This window comes from Phalacrocorax aristotelis, chromosome 20 (genome assembly GCF_949628215.1).
Source record: "Phalacrocorax aristotelis chromosome 20, bGulAri2.1, whole genome shotgun sequence".
In the NCBI taxonomy this organism is placed as follows: domain Eukaryota; kingdom Metazoa; phylum Chordata; class Aves; order Suliformes; family Phalacrocoracidae; genus Phalacrocorax; species Phalacrocorax aristotelis.
The window spans coordinates 4,488,096-4,506,446 of NC_134295.1; the positions used below are offsets into that span (position 1 = coordinate 4,488,096).

Below are 18,351 nucleotides of genomic sequence, written 5' to 3' on the forward strand. Positions count from 1 at the left end.
AGGTCCTTGCATCAGGCGTTTCCAGCTGGCCAGCGACTGCTCTGGCTTTTGGCAACAGCGTCATCAAATGTCCATCTCCATGCTGAAACGTGTCCCCAGTTGCCCGAAGACCTGTTTGGGCAGGAGGACACGTAACCACAGGGCGGGAGAGTGCATAGGGACGCCCAGCTCCGACGTGCTCCTCTGCCAGGCCAGCGGGCAGGCAGACTTTTGCTGGCCTGAGCCCAAACCACCGCCTGCAGGCAGCAAGTGACAGGCAGGGCTGCTTGGAGAGGGCAATGCCAGGCCTGCAGAGCCGGCAGGCACACAGGTATCAAGCGCCAGGGTAAGCGCCACAACCCCAAATCATGAGAGAAATGCTGGTGGGAAAGCAGAGACCACCAGAGGATGGCGGGGGCGGGAGGCTGAGGGCCCAGCAGACACACAGGGAGGACATTGCCACTGTGTACAGCCTGGGCTGGGCCTGTGGCGCCGCTTAGACGCCTGGAAACTACGCAGGGACATCGAAACACACAAGCTCAGCCCGGCTAGGCAGGCAGCGAGGCTGCCGAGGGGTGAAATCCCCTCAGCGTGTAGCGGAGACGCCACGACGCGGGCGCCACCACCCACCTCCAACGCTGCCCCTGCCAGGACGGGCGTGCCCCCTTCACAGACCTTATATATCCTCCGCCAGGCCAGGATTGGCTAATAGCCGGGAGCTTAGCAGCGTCGGATTGGTGAGAAACACAAGTCCCTGCCGCGGGATTGGTCAGGACGCACGGCGGGACTGAGGGCGGTGCTGCGGGGGGACCGCCCGGCCGGTGGGGGGCGCTGTTTACGCGTGTCGCCAGTAGGCCCCGGGCGCGGCGCCGAGGCCCGGCCTAACCCCGGTGCCCCCGGTCGCTCTGGGTCCCACCTAAACCCACGGGGGACGGGGAAAAAGCCTCGGGAGAACCAGAACGTGCACCCCAGTCTCACTACCTCACCCGCGGGGCTTAAACCTGGCTCCATCCTGCCCCTCCAGCAGCGAGGGTTTAAGGCCCCCCCTGAACAGCCGATGCCGGGGTCCCACACCAGCCCCTCAGCCCCCTTTACCACAGCGGAGACGTGCAAGAGGCCTCTGCAACACTTTATTTCTTAGAGGGTTACAGCAGGCCCACTCCCAAGCTGGTCCCAGGGGTTTGCTTCAAGCCGGGGCTGCTCTGGCATTTTGAGGCAGGAGGACTGAGCGGAGGGAGTGATGGCAGCGTGCTGGCTAGTCCTCCACGGTGTGAGGATGTGGGGTGGTCCGTGCTGGTCACAGCTCCGCGCTGTGAGGGTCCAAGGAGGTGCCAGTGCTGGGGGTTGCCATCCTGTGGGTGTCTTCTTTGGCGGGGGGTGCTGGGGAGCGGGGTGCACTGTGGTCCCCTCCGGGTCAGCGCAGCTGCTGGAAGAGAGCCACAGCCAGCCCCAGGGCGAGGGAGAGGAGGGGTGGGCTGCTGCACGAAGGGCTCAGGCTGGCTACAGGGGGGTTCACAGTGGTGTGGAAGGTGGTCGTGGCTGCATCTGTCTTCTGTGCCTGGCTGAGGGGCTGGAAAAGAAAACGAGAGAGTCTGGCATTGCTCCAAACCAGAGCAGACAGCACCGTGGGATGGAAAACCCCCCAAGAGCCCTCACCCAGCTGCCCTGGTGGGAGAAAGGAGCTGGGGGCATGCCGGTGCTCACACTTCCCCTTCCCAGGGGGCACGTGTCCTCCTCTTCCCCCAGCAGGTTCTCCTTCGCGCCACAAAGAGAAATCACCGCTGGCTTTTGGGTTTTCCCAGTGCAGGGAGCGAAGCAAGCTCTCCCTCACATCGTCACCCTGTTCTGAGCCAGGAGTTTTTAGAAATTAGCAGGGTGGGGAGGAAGGAGAAACCAGGGGGGTGGTCTCTGCCCCTCAGACAGCTGTGAGGAAGCACTGCGGATGTGGTGGCCCACGGGTGGGGGATGTTGGTACAGGAGCAGAGCTGGTAAACACCTGTGCTGAAAGCAAGGTGGCGGAGGAGGAGGAACAACCCCCATCTTCCCAGGCTGTCGCAAGCAGGGACATTGCAGTCGGTGTGTGAAATGTAACACAGCTGGGATGGTGATTTCAGGGCAGTTTCCTTCCGACTCTAAAGATCAGCACCTTCCAAATTAAGGTGTTTGCATGAATCCCTCCTGTCCTGGCTGTGCAGGACCACGGTCTCTGGGGTTTTGGTCCTTTCCTGGGATTCCTGGTGTAAGCGGCTGTGCATTACACCTGTGAACAGGGAATGCAGCAACAAGCACAGCCCTGGCCTGCTGGAGAAAGGACCCATTTCTCTCTGTGAACCAGCCCCCATGCTGCTTTGCACTGTTCCTTGGGTCCCTCCGAACCCAGGACAGGGCCAGGGATGGGGCCCCAATGCACAGCTCTGCCCCTTCACAGGCACTCTTGAGCTGTGAGGGATTTTGGCTGGTTTGCCCAGCCACAGAGCAGGACTCCCCAAACATAAATGCACCCTCTGGAGCCAAGAACAGGTTGCAGATGTGTGGAGTTTGTGAGTGAAACCATAGACAAATCTGGCTTGGCTACCAACGCACTGTAGGAAAAAAAAATCATTCCAAAAGCTGCTCCAAATAACATCACTGTCCCTGAAAGTGCCAGCATGTTCATCCCTCCCATGCAGTGGTGTTCCCCCAAGGACTGAGCTGACATCCACCAGTGTGGCACTTGAACTGAGCCGCCTGGCAGGAAAGAAAATAACCTCCAGCAGGGAGAGGCGAGAGGAAACCACACAGCTGTGCGTGCACCCAACATCCCCACAGCCCCATGGCCATGCCTGGCATCCCCAGTGTCCCTGCAGCCATCCTTAGTGTCCCCACACCAGCACCAGACACAGGCTGGGGACAGGGCTGGGACCCGCATGCAAGAGAGAAGCTGGAAGATGGCAGAGAGCTAAGTGCAAATGTTACAGATACACACGATGCTCTTAAGTAAAAAAATGCTTTAAAAAAAAGCACCGTATGGAATTATTTAGACCTTTCAGACTACAGTGCAAAGCTCCTGGTAAGACAGACAGGGTTAAAAAGTCAAATGCTCAGGTTTCCAGATGAAATTCAGCAGAAATTCTCCCACCAGTTGAACTCTACAGTCCCTTGACTACCATCACACCCATGGGACAGAGCTGGCTGGACCCCTCAGCCTTCGTGTGGCCCCACACCGTGGGGTTTCTCTTACCATGCAGAGGACAAGCAGGGTGAGCAGGAGGAGCAGGTGGACACGCTGGAGGGCCTGCATGATCGGGTCTCAGCTCACGGTGTGCCGTGACGCTTCCTCATCTGCTTGCAGCGATTGTGGTCGAAGGCTTTAAGCACAGCGGTGGCCCTGTTTCACCAATCACGCCTTCCTTCCCTGCACTGGCACCGCCACCCAAAACCGTTGTTTAAACCCAGGGTGCTTTGGGGAAGCCACATCCACTGCTGATGCTGCGAGGGAGGAGGTGCAAGACATGGCATGGGGACTGTCAGGTGGGGAAGACACCATACAGCCCTTTCAGCCTCACTTCTCCAGAGCTGTTGACCTACATCGCCCGGCACGTGTTACCCCTGTTCCCTGGCAGGGCTGCACATCCAGCTCCAAATGGGATGCCCTAGCCACTTCTCTGAACAAAGGCAGCAAGCCCCTCACCCTGCTGTTTCCCACATCACAAAATACCACCTGCAGCATGAAACGCCCCCAGGCTGAGCTTGCTTCTCCCCGTATACTCCCTGTCCCGTGCCCTGCACCCATGAAGAACTAGTAGTGGTTAGGGGTTAAACCCCACTCCCAGTTCACTGGAAGGGTTTGCAAATTGCAGCCAACATTTCAACAAGGTCTCTGCGTTGCGCCGTGTAACAAACCTCCTTCCCTGCAACTTAGGGCGGAAGCTGGGCCCAAGCTGTCCCTCTGAATTTCAGTTACAAGCCTTGGGTAGTCTGATCCAGGTAATGGATCAGGGAATCGCTTCCTTCCAGCCCCCCGACATCCATCTCTTCACAGCAGATCTCTGAGCTCCCCCACTCACTCAACTGCAGCAGCAGGAAACAAAAGGGATCTGGTTATTTTAAGACATTTTGAAATAAGTAAAGCTACCAAAATACACCAAGCACATACACCTGTTGTCTGGTTTTGTGTTGGTGAAGTGCATCACAGCGCAGCGAGCCCACTGCCAGCCTCCACCCAGTGCTGAAGGCTCCTCTGCAGCAAAGCTTCACCAAATTTAGTTAATTTTTGCTCTTCATAGAAATGTCAAAATGAAAGTCTCTTGTGGACAGCCAGCATCCTATAAAAGGTGCTAAAAATTAGCCTCTCCTGCTCCTCTCCAGCTGGTGAGGCTGAGCTTTCTGGAGAGCGGAGCAGCACAGCAGCGGCGGACGGGACGGGGGATGTGCAGGGAAGGCTCTCTGAATGTGGCGTGCAGCCATTGCAGGGGCAAGCGCTGGGTTGAGTTCAAAGCATCAGCGAGGCAAAACGAGAGGGTGGTAGTGCCCGTGTGAAGGAAACCATTGCTAGGAAACAGAGACAGGAGAAGCAGTTGAGGAAAAATGGGAGCAGCCGTACAGTGTGTGATGCCTCAGGTCAGGCTGTGCTACAGACCGTGTCTATGAGCTGAAGCTAAGGGCATGCAGAGGAGTGCTGAGGAGAGGAAGCGTGGCTGCGTGTAGTGCTGCTGCACCACGTCCCACCCCAGCACCGTGAGACGTCTGAAACACTCCGAATCACGGATTCGTAGAATCATTAAGGTTGGAAAAGACCTCTAAGATCAAGTCCAACCACCGACCCAATACCCCCAAGGCCTCCTAAACCATGTCTCCAAGTGCCACGTCTGCATGTTTTTTGAACACCCCAGGGATGGTGACTCGACCACTTCTCTGGGCAGCCTCTTCCAAGTTCTGATGCGAACAGAGGTTGGAAAAGCACCATTTTGCAGGCAGGTGGGCAGGGCAGAGGACAGGCAGGGAGCGGTTCGGCCTGGCTGGCGGCCGCATGGAGCCAAGCCTACTGGCAGCCTGGGCCTCCCCCCTCGTACCACAGATGGAGGGGGCTTCCCCCAGCTTATCCCCACCCCACTGGGGGGTTCTGGCCGGGGTCAACCTGCCGCCCTCCCGCCATAGCCGGGGTACCCCCCGAGGGGGGCAGGAGCGGTGCATGCTGGGATATGTAGTCCTCTGGGGCTGCCTCGCCCTCCACGTGACCAGGGCTGAGCCAATCGCAGCGCCCCCGACGTCGCCATGGCAACCGCCGGTAAACAAGATGGCGGTGGCACGGTGAGCAAGGGGTGAGTGCTGAGCCCTCGGGGTGGGGGGGGGAGCGGGGGGACCCCAGGGACCCCCCCAACCCCGCGGTTTGGGAGCCCCCACACACCGTGAGGGTTCCCCAACACACGGTGCTCCCTCCCCCCAGCACACGCTGAGGTGCCCCCAGTGCTGCCACCTGTGTCAGGCCCCCCCCCCGCAGGCACCCCTGAGTGGTACCTGGTGACCCCCGTTATTTTGAGCCCCTTTTTGCCAATACTCCCTCAAAAAGCCGATCACTACCAGCCTTCTGGGGACCCAGAGGGCTGCACATGACAGTGACAGGCTTGAAACCACACCAGCTCGCATAAAACTCCACAAATTTCTTTGCTGCCTCCTGGCCAGCATCGGTCCCCAGCAAGTACCAGCAATATTGGTCACGTCTTGGACAGGTTCATATCGTGTTTGCGTTTCCTCAGTTTCAAGCAGAGAAGAGTTGCTTTCTGCAGCTGCAATGGCATCACAAGTGTCAGCTCTTTCACCTGCTCCTGCCCTGACACAGCAGGCACCGCTCCACCTCACTGACCCAGGTTTCACTCCCTCCGCTCTCAGGCAGCTCCTGCAGATTGTAGCTCAAGGATTTTACCTGTCACTACAAGTGGTGGGTGTATGAACACCCTCTCCGCCCAGAAAGCAAGGATGAATGGACTGGGAAGATGGGCTGATGAGAAAAATGTAGTGTTTGCACTTTTTTGGACAACCTTTTCAATTACCTGTTAAAAAATTTGCCCATCAAGAAAATCCTCCCAAAGTCAATGAACTTATGCTTTATTTTTACATATTATCCCCTCTTATTTCTCCTAAAAGGGCAGAGCTGTCCAAGTTCATTGCCCCCACTGGTAAGGTTTTCTTACCATCCTATGCGTTTTGCAATTATCGTAGCTCTTTCTCTCCCACACATGTCCAAAATCAGATAAGTAATAAAAATGTTTCCACATCCTCAGCAAGCCCTAGAGCACATTAGAGCCTCATCTATTTTTACAGTACCATTTTAGGTCACATCCTTCCTACTAGATCTTAGAGCAAACCCTCCCTTTAGACTCCCAGTGAAGTTCACGGCTTCTGTTAATCCCAGTGTGTTGTGCTTTTTGTTGAAATAGCTCAATATTACCACTTTCTGCCTTGCTGTGCAGCGCTAGATGCCCTGTACTAGTGTCATGGTCTCTTTCTGCAAGCCCCATTTTGTGTTCACTCTTCCCAGCTGCTGGAATTGTACCTTCCCTTGGGTCCCAGCTCATAATGAGTGCCCACATACACTAATTAGTCCGAGGGCACTTATGGGATTGAATGGACTGGGCCCCCCTGCTTTCTCCTGCCCTTTCTTTCCCTCAGCATAACCCTGGTATTTTTTTACCTGCTTTTGGAGAAGCCGTAGCCAAAATGCTGACCTGTTTTCTTTCTTTCATGCTCTTCGGGCCTCTTCTCAGAAGATGACAGCCTGTCTCCTAGGACAAAGAATCCAGTGCAAGGCAGCCTCCTCTCCTGCTCAAGGGGGACAACACTGAAAAGGAATATGCAGGGTAAAGTCCCTCAATGATTAGGGGATTCTGGGCCATCACAGTTTCTCGGTGACAATCTGGTGGGCCCAATACCCCAGGCCAGGGCTAATTCCTGTGGTCCCCCTCTTGCATACACAGCATGCTGTCGGTGATACAGCCATCTCCCTACCAGTCAGGAGCCAAGGGGTTTCTTTGCAGTACTTCCAAAAGGCACCCTTGTTGTACTTGCTGTAGCAGAACAGGAATTCTTGTGTGGGGTCCCCTGTGGCACAGATGAGCCTCTGATACCAATCACCATTTTAGAGAGGTAACATGTATTTGTGCTTTCAGGCGCAGCTCGCACTGACGCAGAGCTTGTGTCCTCCATGATGCAAAAAATCACTCTGTTGGAAGAAAAAATACAGAAACAAGCACAAGAAATCCAACTGAAGGTAAAAATCCTGCCCCTTACTGAACCTGTTCTGTGCCCTGCTTTGCTGGTTATAGCCACAGTAGCGTTACACCTGCTTAGACCTAGTTTGGGCTAAAACAAGTTAATCTGTTAATTACACAAACAAGCCTTTGCAAAGCAACAGAGCAATTGTATCAGTCCTTGGGGTGGGAGAGTGGACAGTCCCTGCTGTGACTTACTTAAAGACTCTCAGCACCCTTTCACAGATGATGTTAGCTGTTTGGCTTCAGACCTTTTTCTTCTTCCTTTTGCTTTCTGAAACAACGGCTGCTCGTACAGCAGAGTCATCTTGGAGCAGACCTCCTCGCGTTACTACAGCTTAGAATAAATAACCCCCCCTTTTTTTTAAAAAAAAAAAAAAACACAACCAAAAACAAAACCCAAAAAACCCCAAAAAACGACGTGGCTGCAGAGATGCTGATTTTGTTTCTGTATCAGCCACCTACTGCAGGTCAGCTCCGCCTGAGCAGGAAAGCACAGGGCCACGAGTCCATGCAGAAGGAGGGGGGGGGGGAGAGAGGTCAGTGTGTCCCTCACCTATTCCTGGAGCAATCTTTCTTACGTCCCACCCCTCATTTGATTCTAATTAAGGTATTTGTGAGGAGATGCAGCCTTTCTGACCCTTATTTTGCCTGTGCCTAAGTGGGGCGAAAGTATGTGCACCACTGACTCACCCAGCCAGGGCTAATTACACAAAGTGTGCCTTAAGGTCCTGAAGGTCAAGGAACTAAACAAGGTCATTATTTGTTCTGGTCCTGAAGGATAGGAGGATTGCTGAACTTGAAGAGAAGATGAAGACTAGTCAGAAAGGAGAAGGTAAAAAATGTTCTACCCTTGGCACCTTGCTCCTGCCTGTGGGAGAGCTCCTGGTACTGCTACAGAGCAGGCTTGGAGACCTCCTCTCTAAGCCATCTTTGTCTTAAAAGCCCAAGAGCCTCTTTGGTGAGTGGTATCAGTTACACACACGTGGTCCCGTTTAGCCAAAGCAGATCCGCACTTTACACTTGCATCTGTTACTCGGCTTTTCTGGTGCAGTGCAAAACATTATTTCCTGACCTATTTTCTATGGGTTACTAGGTTTCCAGGAGCATAGACCAATCACACAGACACCTGAGGATAGTCAGAGAAAAAGAACAGTAAATACTACAGAGTTGAAACAGGCTGAAAAAACAGGGCTACTTACAGCTAAGCGAAACCAAAAATCAACCTGGAGTCTCAGTGTTTCGGGTCCAGGCTCACTTGTCCTGTAAGGCAGCCTAACTCTAAATTGAACCCAGCTTTGAGTGAGTCACCGAAGGTCTTCCCCTCCATTCAGTTCCTTGGAATCCAGCAGCTCTGCAGCTGAGACGAGGCATGATTCCTGCAATGCCCAAACTACCTTGTTAGCACAAAGCTGTGGTAAGTTCTCCATTTCCTGAGCAGAAGGCAAGAATATGTCTGTCAAACCACAAACATGTGTTTTGTACCTCATCATGCATTGTTCTAGTCATTCAGCCTAGGTTTCTGGATCCAGCATTAGTGAACACCTGCTCATTTTTGTAATAAGTCCCTTAAGACTGAGTAAGCCAAGCAATTCTCATTGTATAATTGCAAACAGCACCACTCACATCAGCTTTCTGCAGCATAAAACTTCACCAGTATCATTCCCAACTATCTTTTAGTCTACCAGCATCTTTATCAAACTGCTGCAGGTTGAGTTGTCGGGGACCAGCATGCAAAGCTCACGTTCAGCTCCTGTGTTGTACGGGCTTGAGTTCACTTACGGTTCATGCAGATACTGCTGGGGCATCTGCACTGTGTGACACAGGTTATCTATAGCTCTTCTTTAATACTGTACATGGAAAAACCAAGTCTTCCCTTTCAGATGCTTCCAGTTCATCCACAGCAGAGGAACTGGAAGTTAGGTGCTTTCAGCTGCAGACCCAGGTCTGGGAGATGGAGGTGAGACACTTGCCCTAAGCCATCTGCACCTTTGGTTTGAGATCATCGTGGTCCCAGGCTGCTTGGTCTTTTTCAAGCTGCTACTTTGATCACACAATTCTTCACCTCGCCCCTCTGAAAAGAAAGAATAGGTTGGATGGGAGCTAAAGGGCAGTAGGAGTTTTTTTTAATACACAAACATTTTTGTCTCCTGCAAACCTCTTAATTTTGATTTCTAGGACTGTAGAAATATTATTTGGAGCTATTACAGGCTCGGGAGATTACTGTATCACTAAGATACTTTCATTCTCCCTTTTGTCTACTACTTGCAGAGCTGCTACTACTACCCTGTCAGTGAGTTTGTCTGCCAGGGCTAAAAAGCCCCAAGAGAAACCTCTTTCACCTCCCCTTCTGCTTCTCACAGTCCAGCTGACCACTCCCAGACTTCCATTTCTGATTTCTTTGAAGCTCTGGTCTACAATGCTGACTTATACTTTCCTCTCACAGCGGTTTCTAAATGACTATGGTCTGGTTTGGGTTGGAGAGAGACACGAACAGCTGGAAGATCTAGAATCACTAAAGGATGAAGAAGAACTACCAGCAAGGAGCCTCTGGAAGCCAGGTAAAGCACCAGCACTCTTTGCAGAAGCAGCTATCCTAGCTCCTGCTGCGTGGTTAGAGAAGGTATGGTACTCCCCAGAGTAGATAAGCATCAAAGACCAAGAATTTGGGTCTTCAGAATTTGTGATCCTGTGCTGAGGTCTTCACATCAGCCCATCTCAGGGACAGAGACACGGAGCAATTAAAAGGGAGCTAAGCCAGGCAGAATGGTGGTATTTTATATAGCTATATTTTGTAAGCCCTGCCTAGGAGAAGAGGAAGGAACCCAACGGCTCAGCCGTGTGGAAGGATAGCCTCACAGCAGCTGCTTCCTGAAGAGTTCACATACCCTAAACGTTAGAAGCTTAGTTGCTCCAATAACATTGACATAAAATGGGTGGAAAACAGAATCGGATGTTTTGTGTATATAGTAGCTGTAGTAACTTATCCATATTGTCTGGCTCCATGAGAGAGTATTGTTTCCCTTTCCTCTCCACCACCACGTGAGTGATTTAATTGAGACCTGATTGTGCTGTATGGGGTACGAGCATATTTGGCAATGGCTTCTTAGTAAGTGGGAAAAAAATAAAAGAGTAATACTTGGGCCGTACAGCCAATGCTGCTTCCTAAGCACTATCCAAATATTAGCTAACTAATCCTTCCCTCAGATACAGGAGGGGGAGGATGGGGGAAGCAGTAGAAATAGTTTTCATTGTTTTCAGCAGCTCACTTACCCTTTTTCAGTGACATTTCCATCGCCCTCCTTTTTCAAATCAGAAAAAAGCAGAACAGAAAATACCATAGGCTTTACCTCTATCTGTATCTCTTCTTTGACTTCTTCTGATTTCAGTCTCCTGTCCCATCACAACTCCTTTACTGCTTCACCCTACCACCCTCCTCAAGCACCAAGGGTAAACATCCTCAGCAGCGTCCTAGCAAGAGGGAGCGATCTGCTGGTGGCAAGGAGCAGGCAGCTGGCTGTGTTTACACTGGCATTTCTTCAGCGAGTCTACCCTGATCCATTTATCCAACCTAGTTAATCCAACTAGTCAAGTTTCTCACTCCGTGCACCACATCAAGGGACAACACAACACTTCTGAAGTTACAACCAAAGACAAGGAGCTGAAAACCACCGAAGACCACTTTAATGGGCTCTAAAAAGCTGGCTGCATCTCTAGCTGGCTCTGGAGTTATATTGGCTTGTAGCAAGAGGGCTGTTTCCCCGCTGCCCTGCCCTTGTGGTTTTGCACACACCCATGTTAACCTGGCAGTGCCGCACCACAGCGGCAGCGCTGTACCATACTTTGCAAAAGTGCAAAGGGCGAAGCATGGAGAGGCAGCACAGCCCAAAGGGGCTCAAGGTTAGGACAAATGCACCTGAAATTCACACAGAGGTGAAAGCTGCTTAGCTGGCATCCCCCTTCCGCTGTAACTCTGACCCCTCTGCCACAGGTGAAGCAGTTGTTTCCACACACCAGATTGATTTTGATTTAATCTTGGAAAAGGTGAAGGATTTGAATGTGCTGGCTGGAGAAGGCATTTCTCAAATCGAGCACACGCCTGGGGGTGCTCGGCTGAGACAGCCAGAACCTCTCCCTCTTACGCTGTATCAAAACGGCATCATCATGTTCAACAGACCCTTTCGGCCCTACGAGGACCCATCGACACAGGTATGGAAAGGTCTGTAGAGGAGTTAGAGCCACCCTGCTTTCCTTCACTAAGCCTCAAGGAAGGGCAGGTGTAGGAATAGGGCTTGTGAGGTCATCTCAGTCCTAAAAAGGCATGGCTATTGAGACCTCCAGCTTCTCACCTGCATTCCCAGGGTGCCTTTACAGACTAGTATGTCTCTAGTGTAGTAATTTTTAAAGATGGAGATTCTTTTTTGCACAGCCATAATACCACAGATAGGAACAGCCCAGAAGGAATATATCAGTCATAAGATAAATGGGAAGTCTGAGGTGTGACCACAAGCTCTCTTTTTGTTTCAGCAATGCCTGCAGGATATTATGGATGGCTATTTCCCTTCAGAGTTGCAAATGCGCTACCCAGATGGCATCCCTTTGCAGGTAAGCAGTGCAAAACCCTATTCATCAGCTTTTTGGAAGAAATTCCTCCCTTGTTTCCCAAAAAAATTGTTCATGTTTCTTTCACCAATCTGCTGGATGCTCCCCACAGCAAATTAAGTTTTAGGTTTCCAAACACAGCACACGTGCAGCTTAATTCTGTGCATGTGTGTCTCAGGGAAGGGGTGCCTGGGAGCACACCTGCTAGAGCCGTTACAGGAAGTGAGCGTTTCAGTGTTAGGACTGAATGGTTTCTCTGCCTCAGTGAATCTTGGCTGGGAACGAGACTTCTAAGAGCAGAGCAGGCTTTGTAGAAAAGTAGTACATGAGTATCTGAAGAGCTGTGTAACAAAAAGGAGAAAAAAGTTCACAAATAAGTCCCCTGGAAAAGCTTTTTCAAACAGACAGATACTTGTTCAATCAAGGAGGATGGCAGGAGAGTTTATTTTGCCACAGTTTAAATGGATTTGGCCACCTGAGGTTCTTTTGGGCCCCACTTTTTGATTTCTCGGAAGTGGCAAAAAGCCAAGGCCAAATTTTCAGGCAGAAGGCAGGCGGAGAGCCTCAGAGGACTCTAATCTAGGTCTTCAAGTGCATCCAAAATGTAGGCAGGCACAACCAGAGGGGTGCACTTGCCTGCTGTCACCAAGAAAGCGGGCCACAACTGCCTGGGCAAGCATGAGGTCAGGACAGGCAGAGTGAGCTGGTAGGTGTGGTAGTTAGAAAGTCAGATGGAAGAAGAATCGTGCAAGGCTCTTGGGGCTGTAGTTCCCTAAAATCTGTGCATAGCTGGCCACGTCTGGAAGCCACAGGACAGCACAATGATCTGGGGTAAATACAGAGCACATCCACCTGTGTAAGAGGAACATCCCCACTCCTGGGAGCCTTGGGATAGCAAACTGCCTGCCTTGGTTTTTTAGAGCCATCTGACAGTCCCCACTGCAGCTTCTTACTGCCAAATCCCTCTCCACCCCCAACCTGCTGCTTTCACATCACTTCCCACCTGGAGAATGTTTAAGTGTGGGAGCAAATACAGAGAAAAAGTCAGGTCCAAGCACCTTTCTTACAACTCGTGGAAAGGAGCAGCTGCCCAACACCTGTAGAGATGCATGAACAACACTCTGCGGTCTGGGTGGGTCATCCCGGGGACTTGAGAAATCACCAGGATTTGCTTTGTGAGAGAGCCTATAGGAGCTGAAAATGCATTTCATTGAGTTTAGACAGCTGGAGCAGCTTCCAAGGAAGAGCTTCATTTGGGGTTTGCAACTCTTGGTTGTTTGTTGCTGTGGCTTATCGTGCTCTGATGCAGTGGGAACAAGCTTGTGCAACAGTGAGATCTGCTTATGGCAGTTGGCCTTAATTCAACAGGTCATTGACAGAAGGGACATGATATTTCGGGAGACAGACCTTCCAGGGAGTTTTCCTGGCCCTGGCCAAGTGGTTGGCTATTCAAAGTCAAGTGAGGTGCAGGAGACCACTGAGATCCCAGGTAAATTCTTAATCCTGCCTTAAAAATGCAGCTAGCTCCCCAAGAGGAGAATCAAAACCCTACTGAGGAAGCCCAGCTAGCAGGAGGTGAGTGTGTAGGCTCTCAGGGAAGAAGGAAACCCCGTGGGTTGAAGCCCCAGTGTTACTTCAGGATTTGGGAGCCAGGCAGCACACATGGTGTCTTCTCATCATCAAATCCGCCTAAAGGATGAGACATGACAAGACCAGAAGATCAGTGGGTTTCCAAAAACATACCTACCCTGTGCCTTTCTGAAAGGCCACGCTCCTTCTAGCTTCACCCTTATCAGCATCAAAGGATGCCAAGGGAACCATGCAGCTCTGGGGGGAGTAGCCTGCAAACACGCTTTGGTTCTCCTACAAGTTAATTCTGTAAAGGTGGATGTCTTCAAGCCAGACTGAACTGTACCGAATATGGGCCGATTCCTCTTCAGACTTTCATAAGAGAATATAAGATATAAGGTCAGGTCACAGATTCCTTATTTTGCTTCTAGACTCTAGCAGTCTGTGTAAGCAGCACCTGTCAGGGTTGGAAAGTCAAAGGCAGTCAGCCATATAGACAGAACATAGCGAGTTTGCACATACATAACTAAATAACAAACACGTGCATTGCCCATCAGCGACATCTTCCTATTTATATAAAACTGCACTACGTGCTCATTCATCTCACGGCCATTCACAAACAGCAGCTGTGCCAAATGTTTCCTTTATGCAAGTAGTAAAAAAAAACCCAAACCAAAACACAATTGCCTAGTGATACCGCAGAAAAAGGAATGGAGACCTACAAGTGCACCCTCACAAGATAAAAAGTTTTCAAAGTCTGTAAAAATTGTCATAGTTTCAGTTTTTCCTGTTCACAGCAGGGCTAACCAGGTTTCTACCTGTTGTGCATCCCAGCTGTGTGCTGAACCCGCCACACCATCGCTCGCTGTTGATGTTGACAATCAAAACGTTCTGAGGGCCAGAAAGTGGGTCAGGCTTCAACTGGGGAGATGGAGAGCCAGTCTCAGCCTAGCTAGGGGAGGTTAGAGCTCTCCCTGTCGGCTCTTGTGCTCTCTCATTTCACCCAATCTGCCTATTCTGGGGGAAAATCATTTGTCAAAAAGGTCACATGTGGACACATCTCCCCTCTGCTCTGGCAGGTCCCAAACTCTCCTTGGAACAGTTTCTCAACAAACTTTCCAAGCCCTTGAAACACGGAGAAGCAATCAGTGTCCGAGGCTCGGCCAGAGCAGCGCAGCAGGTACAAGTAGAGCCCCTGAGCACCCACAGGATGACGCCAGCAGCAATTCCCTGGGCTCATCGCTCTGCACAGCACTGGCGCCCCCTCCTCGGGCCCCTCTCAGCTCTGTGTAACCTCCTCCTCCCGGAGAGGCTCCACCAAAGCACACGTGGCGCTTTGGCACCTGCTCCTGGCCTTTCCTGGCACTAGTTGCTCTCTGTGCAGAGCAGGCAGTAGTGACACTCACCTGGTTTGGTTTCAGGGCTCTAGTGGGGTGCAGAGCAGCAACGAGATCCTGGTGGAGACACCTAGGCTGTCTGCCCTGGAGAGGTACAAGCATGACCCCAACCCCTGCCCTATCAGGCTCTCATCTTCCTCGTATTTCATCACTTTTAGGGGTTTCAGTTGAGGAAGTAAATGGACTTGCCCCTTTTACACCTTAAGATAGAAAAAAAAAAAGGCCAAGGTTAGTCTTTTGGGAAGATCACCAAATTGTTCATGGTAAGCCTGCCATCTTTTCCATCTCTAACAAAAACTTCTATTGTTCAAAACATTACTCACTTGCTGTGAAATGCTTTTCCTGACAGCAAGCCAAGGCCTAAGAGTTTGAAACCACCTAAGAAGCTGTTTGCAGTCATGTTGAATGGGAGAATCCCTCCAGGAAACTGATGCCCAAGTGGGAGGTCACACTAACAGCACTTTTCCACTCATAGTCTTCTGGCAAGACAAGACCCAAATAGCTAATAAAAAAAAAAACCCACGCAGATTATTTTTAATCAAAGAAGTAGGGCAAAGTACTTACCAGATAACCCTGATCTAAAATGAAAAAGCTAAAAAAGGTCAGCAACCCTCTTTCCAAGGCACCTTTAAGCCGGGAAAGCAAAGCAGCAGCTTGGTCCTTGGGTCAGTGCTTGCCTGCAGTCAGACAGGCCTCGCTCACCTCAGGGACATTCCCAAACATGAAACACCTCTGCCCTGTTCTGATCGCCCTGGCAGCCCAGACTCTGCCCACTAAGCAGTCTCTGCTGCCAGCGGAGCCCTTGCTCCTCAGCTGACGAGGCTGTCTAACCTCCAGGGTGAAGACAGCTGAAGAGGCTGAAACTTCTGCCCCTGATATCTGCACCCTCCGCATCAAATCTGAGAGCGGGGAGCAGACGTACATCATAAAGATGCTGTTCACAGAGACCATAGGGGACCTGCGCCAACACCTTGCCCACGCCAGGTAAACCTAGGACTCCACCCCCTCCTAGCCCTCTACCAGGCTCTGTCAAGCCCCAGGGAAGGTTTCTCAGCTGCCGCTCAAGGCCCTGGAGCTGTGCTTTAAACAGCTCGGCCCGGGCTGAGCAGGGCTGAGGGTTACAGCCCCAGGAGCCGCTGGGCACCCGCTGCTGCTTTGGCTCCACCACCAGAGATGCTCTTCTGGGCAGCACTGCCAGGGGCACACTTAGCTCAGAGCATTTAATATCCACCTTTGCTAAAAAGCTGACACAACAGCAAAGATAAGTCTCTTTTGCCCTCTCAAAATTGCTTTCTGACCCATATCCACCACTGCCTGTGCCTCCTTCCAGCAGCTCAGCAGCACTTGCCTGACTATTGTCACCATTCCCAAGGTGTTGGTGCAACCTCAAAGCTGAGCGGCTGTCTTCAGCTTGGTTGATGGATCCACTGCTGGATCAACTCCACCCTTTGCTCAGCCAGCTCTATATCCCAACACATTTAACACTGCCGAAGGGGTCACACATCCCTTTGGGTACAGTTCCAGATGGCTGAGGGGACCCCTTTGCTCTCCCCTCTTCCCACTCCTGCAGCAGGCCGTAGCTCCGGCCTCGGTCTGAGCCCACGATGAGCTCACTGCTGTGGGGATGCAAGAGCTTCCTTCCCCACTGCAGCTGTGCAGCCTGGAATGGCCGCTCTGTGCCTGGCTGTTTGCAGTTTGGGCGGGAAGCCCTTTTTTCTACTCAGCCTGTCTGTGCTTGTGAAACAGTCTCTCCCTCTTACATAACCGCAGCTGGATCAGCCAGAGCATCTCAGTAAAACCTTGGGGGATCCTGTGCATAGGAAAGATTGTGCTGTTCTGTCCTAGGGGTGGAGACTCCAACTCATATGAGATCATCAGTACCTTTCCCCAGAGGGTGTACACGGACAACTCCAGGAGCCTGCAGGAATGTGGCCTGATCCCCAATGCCTCCTTGCTGCTGCGGAGAAGAGACCCCTCCCAACAAGAGGGGACAGGGCTGTAAACAGCTTAACAGCTCCTCGCAAGAGTTGCTCAACCCAAACTCTGCAAGAGCAAGAAGCTGCCTTGCACCATTAGCTGCATAATAACCTCCCCTGGCTGGGAAGAGAAGGGTGTCTTTCCAGATTTAGTTTCATTGCACCGTTACCTGGGACAGAGGGAAGAGCTCGGAGGCAGCGGTCTGGCCTCTCCCTTTGGCAGAAGGTGCCAGGCCCACTCCTGCTGCCTCACAGGTGGATGCTTTTCCCCCCCAAGACAGGCACGCTCTTAACACAGGGGGACTTCTGTCAGCTCAAACCAGGGGCCTGGTTCCTCACCTCCGCTGAAGGTTACAGAGGCTAGGGAAGGCTGCCAGCTTTACACAGGTAGTTGCTTAGCTGGGCTCAGGGATTCTCTATAGCAGCAGGACAGACAAACAGCCAGGGTCAATTTGCTTTCCACACACAGCTGCTCTCCAGAGATTTCAACCGCACTTACACTACAGGAGGAACAGGCTCAGTTATATGGTCCCTGGTGAAACTAAACCGAGAGGCCTTGAGCCATTGCAATGCTGACTCTGAGCCAGACTCATTTCAGCCAGGAGATCCTGCTACTGGGTTTCCTGTACGTGAACAACTCCTTCCCTTGGACAGCCCCCAGCTCCAGTGGGGCCCAGGCTCGCAGCCACGCCAAGCCCGCCTGCAACAGCCCCAAGCTGCCAGCCAGCGTCCCTCCCTCCCTCGGCAGCCTGCCGCAGCCCAGAGCTGGATGCTGCAACAGGACACCATGTCATTGGAGAAGAGCGTAATCCCTTTCCTGCTTCTCTGCTGAGCCCCGAGTAAAGCATCTTCCTCCCTCTCCCATGGGCTGGGGCTGCACTTTACAGGCCCCTTTCCCCAGCACATTCTTTCTGGTTCAGCTGTGACAAGCTCCCACTCGACTCCCAGCTGACAACACTCCCACTTGTGCGAGGCAGTGCCTTCTGGCAGGTTCCCGTAGCAGAGGCCCTGCACAGGCTGCCACCCAGCCCTTGTTAAAGGCTCCCAATAAAACCATTTATTAAAGTTGCAGTTTCTGCTTCCATTAAGGTTTCAAAGGCACAGTTGCTGTGGAAGGGGGCAGGATGTCCAGAGCACTTCCCAGACCCCTCTGGCCAGACCTGGACCCTGCACAACTCAAATACAGGAAGCACCGCTTATGCACTGCTTCCACAGGCTCCCCATGACTCAGCCCCCACAGCTCTAAGTTAATTTCCTCCTTTTTCTACCTACAGCAGAGACAGTAGCCTACAGGGGACCCTCCTACAGGGCAGCCTTTCCCTCTGCCCCTCTACACCCTGGTCTATAACCCACCAGGTGATCTTTGTGCCAGGGGGTTGTTTTTTTGCTCACGTGTCTGGCTGAAGCTGTCTCTCCCCCAGGCTGCCGTTCTTACCATACAGAGGAGAGGAATGCTTGAGAGAGGTACCTGTCACTACCACGCCGTAGGATATTCAGACAAGTCCTGTGAGCCTTTGATTAGCGGCAGCAATCTAAGGTGTTAAGATCTTTGTGTCAGGCTGCAGCATCGAGTACAACTGA

General features: G+C 51.9%; 1 protein-coding gene and 1 long non-coding RNA gene across 2 annotated transcripts; one reads left to right on the forward strand and one right to left on the reverse strand.

The window, feature by feature from the left end:
* Positions 1-1,090: 1,090 nt before the first annotated feature.
* LOC142066670 (uncharacterized) lies at positions 1,091-6,671 on the reverse strand. Its single transcript, XR_012663760.1, has 2 exons — positions 3,200-6,671; positions 1,091-1,549 (listed from the first exon to the last, which is right to left on the reverse strand). It is a non-coding gene; the product is annotated as an uncharacterized LOC142066670 (long non-coding RNA).
* Positions 6,672-6,808: 137 nt separating this feature from the next.
* UBXN11 (UBX domain protein 11) lies at positions 6,809-17,853 on the forward strand. The gene is made up of 12 exons (XM_075115065.1): positions 6,809-6,815; positions 7,125-7,225; positions 8,007-8,061; positions 9,110-9,186; positions 9,673-9,787; positions 11,218-11,435; positions 11,754-11,831; positions 13,197-13,317; positions 14,477-14,577; positions 14,819-14,892; positions 15,632-15,778; positions 16,640-17,853. Exons 1-12 carry the CDS (start codon positions 6,809-6,811, stop codon positions 16,794-16,796), a joined length of 1,251 nt encoding a protein of 416 aa, XP_074971166.1. The 3' UTR covers positions 16,797-17,853.
* Positions 17,854-18,351: the final 498 nt, after the last annotated feature.